Source organism: Centruroides sculpturatus, unplaced genomic scaffold (assembly GCF_000671375.1).
Source record: "Centruroides sculpturatus isolate CEXI.00-Female unplaced genomic scaffold, Cexi_2.0 scaffold5, whole genome shotgun sequence".
In the NCBI taxonomy this organism is placed as follows: Eukaryota; Metazoa; Arthropoda; class Arachnida; order Scorpiones; family Buthidae; genus Centruroides; species Centruroides sculpturatus.
The window spans coordinates 542,968-550,038 of NW_019384397.1; the positions used below are offsets into that span (position 1 = coordinate 542,968).

A 7,071-nucleotide genomic window follows, 5' to 3' on the forward strand; every position below is an offset into this window, starting at 1 on the left:
TTATATTTTGTTTTAGAAATTGTTGGTCATAAACCTGCTAATGAGGGACTGACAGGTCCAAAACACAATGATATTGTGTAATGTGTGTTCAGGTGAAAAATAAAGACTGTTTTTTTTCTGATATGTTTTCTTGAATTGCAGAATCAGGCCACCAGTATAATAAGTCCTACTAATATAATAAAAGTCCTTGTAGACAAATTATGTACTAAACATACTTGGAATACAGTTTATAATTAACACAAAATAAAGCAATATTTTTGAAAACAAAATAAGAGAAATACAATTAAAGAATAATTTTAAGATTTTTTTTAATAAAATACTAAAACTTGTAAATCTGTAATAAGATAACATTAAGCCTTGCCATAGGACAATTTATATTTCTCACTATATTATGATTATCCTTCAATTAAAGACTGAATATGCATTATATAATTGAGTTAAGTAAAAATTAATTGATAGTTATGGATTTATGTTAATTTTTCATTTAAAAGTTATTTATAATCAGAAATAAATTTTAAATGATAACAATTAATACTTACTTGCGTCTCATCATTAAATGACATAGTTTTCCAACTTTCAAGTGCTCTTCTTAGAAGATCACAAGCTAATTGAAAAATTTCATATAATTGAGTATCCCTAAAAGATGATGCAATTTTTCTTTGTTTTGTTAATGACTTATTAGCTTCAGCCTGAAATAATAAATTTCATATAATATGAATAAAATCACTATAAAATACATAAAATTAATTTTCACTCCAAATATAAAATAATATAATTTTAACATATTTAATACATTGCATTATATTCAGAAAATTTTTATTATATTTTCTTACCTCACTTATCTGATTAATTTCACACGTAAGTTGAGATAACAATTGCACACCAATCATGCAGTATTCAACAGACCCCTAAAAAGAGAAATAATTGAATACATATTTAAAAAACTACAAATAAATTAATTATACATACAAAAGAATTTCTACAATATTTTAAAATTAAAAACACAAATGTGTGCAACTGATAAGGAAAATGAGATTTTTGAATAAAATAGATTTTGTAATGAGCAATTATTTATTGTGACAATGTCACAATGCTCTCAGTTTTAGTAGTTTCTTTCTCCTGTACATTATACCTTTTCTGTTAACAATAGTCATGCTGGTCATCTACCTAACTCCATTCAGGAGAAAATATCTAAATTGACATAATGTGACTTTCAGTCCAAACTGAAAGTTTGTATATAGTTAATTGGGGATTCCTGCCCATAAACTTTCCATATCTAGTCTTGACTTTCATCTAACTCTATTCCAAGATTAAAAAATGACAGACAGATGAATGCCAGTGGAAGTTTATAGATCTGCAATTTTTGAAAATTGCAGCCCAACTAGGGTGTTGGAAAAAATATTCAATATACTAAAAACAACTAAACTAACAAGTAAGTCTCAACAAGTAAGAAAAAGAAAAAGAGAAAGAAACAAGAGAAAAAAACTAACAAGTAAGTTTCAACAAAAGTTCAATTATTGTAGACTTTGTCTGTAATTTGGAAGTTGAAATATATAAATTTTTTTAAAAGTAAGAACAAAACAACTCTCTCAATAATTATTCTTGTCAATAATAAACTTTTAAAAAAGAAAAAAAAAAAAAGAAAGATAAATAAATATTAATACATATGTAGTGCTAAACAGTATATTATCCATGAAATATACATATATACCAATGCCAGACCAGTCAAGGCATGACTCAAGAAAATGTTTTGTTCATGCACTGTTTGTATATGTTTCTGTGTTTAAAATTTTCTATGTGATATATGTTTAATACAGCAGCCTTCTGTAGTGTGATATATGTACTGTTGTCAAGCCCTAATGTTTGAAGACTTGTGTACACTATATGTGGTATGATGCCTGTGCAAGAAAATACAGTGATAACTCGATTTTCGTCAATAATCTGGCTGAAAACAATCGGCAAAATCCAAAACCGACAAAAACCGAGGCAATTATTTCCATATGAATCAATGTAAATCCAATTAATTCATTCTAGACACTCCAAAATACATACCGAAAACACATTTTATAGAGAATTAATATAGCGTTAAATACTAAAAGCAATAAGAAAATATCATAAAAGACTAATTAGCATAAAGATGAAAGCACTAAGATTAAAGATAAGATAATTAGCATTAAGATGAAAGCAATGGAATTGTTCAGCTAGACATGCAGGGTAATGTCTTGTCTTGTAGAAGCTAGTTGGACATGAGCTTCTAGCCTATATCGCCCCATGGTAAAGTGTGACGTAATTGTCATGCAATAGTAGTTGTATGTGTTTATGATGGTCGTATCGAGCGAAATAATGCCTTCCAGGAAATCCGTTTAAGGGTAACTGGCCCCTATTCAGGTGTTACAGACATGGAGAAAACCCAAAAAACTTCACGTGGCCAGCTTGCCCTGGTGAAGCACGAACCCGTGACCGAACTCCCATTGTTCAGGGAATGGAACCATTGGCCAATGGTGGGCCATCGCGGAGTAATGTTCACACAATGAGAAATAAAGCCACATTGCACCGGAAAACGCATGGGTCGCCCTTTGTTTTTGTAAAATTAGCAGTGAGGTCACTTGAGAACACCAACAAAATCTGAGACAATCAACGAAAACCGAGACAAATTTTTTGCAAAAAATAGACAAAAACCGAAACTGACAATAACCAAAGTCAACAAAAATCAAGGTATTACTGTATTCATTGACATAATGAATATCTCGTCCATTCTCCACAGAAACTTAATTTTGAAGTTCTGAGTATTTACTAATTTTTCAGTGTACGTATTTTATATATTGTAGTTTGTCTATGATGTATGTGATTTTGTTTGTTTGCTTGTTAATGAATGCAATGTCTTGCCTGTTATGCAAATTTTTTTTTTGTATTATTATAGCTGAGTTATAGTATATTTTTGTGTGTATTGTTTTCTATGATCATCTGAGGAANTTTGGCACAGAGTATTAGGTGCCCAAATCATTTGCGCATAAAAAAATCCAGACTCGTAGGTAGTCAGGGGACTGAGAATCGAGTCAAAATAAAATCCAAAATGGTGACCCTCTTCTACAAACAGGCAAAACAGCCACCTCCAAACAGGCAAACCAGCCAAAAAGTCAGATAGGGAAGAATAAGGCAGTCATTCTAAGAAGTGAACTCTGACCTTAGGACTGAGGGTGCCTGCTCCTGACCTTCGCCCTTTGACTTCACTTTGCTCCTAAACTCTAACGAGGAGAGACATCTTTTTACTACCTTTCGATTCGACAGCCATGCCAATCTTGGATTTATATTATATATCGATGCTGTTGTAAATACAGCAGAACCTCCATTATCCGGATTGTTCAAAATAAACAAAAATTTTACGAATTTGCTGATTTGCACTTGGCGAACTACGACACTATGTACGTGATGGAACGCATAACTTTTTTTGTTTCAACGACGTCTCACCCAGCACAGTGGTCGTAAACTCTTAAATATATTTTGCGTCGTAATAAAAATATAACTTGACATACGTATTTATAAATAATTTATATTCAAATTACATCATTTCTATGACCAAGGGCGGCGTAAGGCATGGACGACGTGGGCCACCGCCTATGCCTCGCGGTCCGAAGGGCCTCGCGCCTCGAAGGTTTATGCATTACTTAAAAGCCGCGAACGCGACGAAAAAATTTTACTCGTCATAAAACGATAAATAGTTTGTCAAATTTTTATTCATAAAAATGCAGTTTCAACTGCTTTTTATTTTATAAAATCCGTCTTCTTGCGCCACCAGAGGGCCTTTTAAACAATAGGTAGTCTGTTAGCGTTGGTCAGTAGTAGTCCAAATTCAATACGAACGTTTGTTTCTTGAAAATTTGATCACGATTTAAATACAGTATTTACTTTTAATATTACCGATATGTCATCGAAAAGAAAACGTGTTGTATTATCATTAAAAGACAAATTAAAGTATTTGTTTCGATTATCCGGATTTTTCCTTATCCGGACTACCTTCATCCCCAATTAGTCCGGATAATCGAGGTTCTACTGTATCACTCTACTGATACAAATTAAGTAAATTATCAGTTTTTTAGTAAATTTTTAATGACAGAACATTCACTGAAAATGGCTAGTGGACAACCTCATGGTCAAGGCAAGTGAAGTTTTAATGATCGTGCCCAAAAGCAGCGATATCAAAGAAGATAGGAGAATGAGAACAAGACCTGCCTTGAGAATTAAAGTGATTCCGTCTCCGAGACATAGTCATGTCCCAAATACAGTTTTGCCATTTTACTTGTCTTTTATTTTAATCTAAAATATCAGCAAATGTTACATGTATTACTACTGGTAAATCATATGTTCGATATGAAATGAATAAAGTATATTAGTTCATTATATTAGTTGATAGCATAATAAAGTTTTGATTTCAAACAAATGTTTGATATAATATGTGATAATTTCACAATGAATAAATGTACAGTACATGCATAAGTGTTATATAGAGTTGTACAGAACAATACTGTACGTCTTTCTGGCTCATTGCCAGCAAAAAGCTAGGTAACTAAACAATGTTAATTTTGACAAAAAGTTACAAATTATCCAAGTTTAAATGTAAGTTCTGATATATATATATATATATATATTTTTTTTCTTATAAATTTTTCTAATAAAATGTATTGAAAAATATCGTATTTAAAACTAAAGTTGTTAATAAATGTACATGATTTTTTTCATATGAACGTAATGATAATTTGATTTCTGGTGAATTTTTAAAATAGTGCCTGCCCAACAGTGTTGTGAAGACTATAAAAAAATTCTGTCAGAAAGTTAAACAAAAAGCTGGAATTACAAGGGAGAGTTTCAAAGTTCAGAGGGATACTATAATGGGTTGAGTGTCAATGTCTCCTGCATTCCAAAAGGTTTCAAATTGTTATCTGGAGACAAGGGAAGACTAATCGATATTTATTATTTTACGTCGCTTCTTCTCGTGTTTGTTCTGTGAGGTGTTTGTTGTCCAAACATAAAAATCTGTTGCAAAAATGTTTGTTGTCTGATTTGTCCGTAGTCCAAACTGTTTGTTAACCGATCATCCACTGTATACTGTAATAACTTTTACCAACTGTCTAGATTTTCACACATGACAACAGACACCATTTAATTCTGTTATAGTTTTGATTTTGTAAGTATCGTGAAAACATTAAAATTATTTGTGCTGAAAGTTAAGAATTAGAAAGAAAAATCTCAAAACTATTGAAAGAGTTATGACTATGTAATAGACTGTATTTAATCTATTAAATTTCAGTAGTTGTCACTCCTTCAATAGTTTTGAGTTTTTTCTTTCTAATATTTAAACACAGAGTCATTTGTTCCTGTTTTGTGCAGAAAATTAAGTTTAGTACAAAACTTAGGTTATAAAACAGAAGTGTAAATTTAGAAAATAAAATGAAAAAGTTATTGGTTTAGACTCAGAAGGGAAAAGTTCAACACAAATAGTTCAACCATACAGAATGAAAGTTTTTTTTCATAATTGGATTATTCTTATTGTTATAACCTAGTGAACATTTAACTATCATATAATTACAACAGAAACTGATATGTTCTTAATTATGTTTATAATGTGAAATAGAAATTCTTTTTGTTTGGAAATTTTTAGATTAAATACTTTCTATAGAAAAAATAACATTATTCATATAAGTCGACAGATTTATTATGAAAAACATATTGACTAAATTAACAGAGATGCAGAATAGGTCTGAATGCGCAAATAAGGTTCAAGGGAAATTTACAGTAGAAAGTTAATGTTATGACAATGGCCACAAAAACATTATGATAAAATGGAGTAGAATCTTAACTATGGACACTAATTGGGAATATTTTCTAAATTGCAAAAAACCCTGTTTTTAAAACTGAAAATGAAATATTATTTGCTTTATTTCTAATCAGTCATTCTGTACATTGCTGCCTACTTAAATAGTTATGCACTTGAAGTAAGGACAACCGTGGTTTCAATTTTCACATAAAAACCAAAACAGACCTTTAAAAAGAACCAAAAAAGAAAAATCTGTTTTTATNATATCACAGATTAATTATATCCCCAATTTTGTCCAAGTTTTAATTTTAAATTTCAGATTTATTTATTAGATAAACAATACAGAATCTGCTGAAAATCATATTTATATACTAAAAGGAATTGATTGAACAGGCTATCATTATGCAGGTATGATAATGTGTGAACATACTTTGTGACGTAGCTCTGGCTACAGTGAAATATTTTTAAAATATTAGAATATTCACAAAAATAAATGGAAATAAGTTTTCTATTAAGAATATTGTATTTAGTAAGATTTTCAAAAAGTAACATGTAAAAATTATAAACTGAATCTTAAATAAAAAAATAAAAACCTGAATCTTAAATAAATGAAAAAAATAAAAACCTAAATCTTAAATAAATGTATTTCTCAAATTCTGAAAATAATTGAGAGAGAGAGAGAGATGCAAATAACATTTATGAACATATTTTAGAGATTTTATTCAATATGAATGCAATTGCAATTCAAAATTCTAATAATACTAACATCAAATGAATTGTCTAGTCATATTCTGATCAAGCCAAATATTTAATGGGTGTTGGCTAGTATATCTAATAGAAAAAAATATTTTTTCGCCTAAATTGTATTTTGACAAAATATAACGGTCATTATGAATTTTACAAATACAGTAGAGAGTCGTTTATCCAAATCAATTGGGGACTGGGAATGTTCAGATAACTTATTTTTTGAATAACCAATTATGTACGAAAAAATAAAATAATTAACCTATCCCATGTTGAAATTTTTCTCCATTGCATGTCACATCGTGTTGATTTTCGTTGATGTTAAGCCTAACATAATTTTAAAATTATAATTGTGGCTATTGTATCATTAAAAATTATTTATTTATTTTGTACAAACAAAATAAATATATTGAAAAATATAAAAATAAATAAATTATATTTTGGAAGTTAATCTAGTATCAAAAATTTTCAATTCAGCACAACACAGTCCGACTGGAATGCTTTCAGTTAACCAA

At 29.6% G+C, this 7,071-nt stretch overlaps 1 protein-coding gene across 1 annotated transcript in view; it reads right to left on the minus strand.

Annotated features, from left to right (window-relative positions):
• The window catches only part of LOC111618446 (exportin-7-like), a 124,517-nt gene that overhangs the window by 72,876 nt on the left and 44,570 nt on the right, over positions 1 to 7,071 (minus strand). Inside the window, exons 5-6 of the mRNA XM_023359991.1 lie at positions 834 to 908; positions 540 to 689 (exon numbers count right to left, since the gene is read on the minus strand). Coding sequence (XP_023215759.1) covers positions 540 to 689; positions 834 to 908 — 225 coding nt within the window. The remainder of the gene's footprint in view (positions 1 to 539; positions 690 to 833; positions 909 to 7,071) is intronic.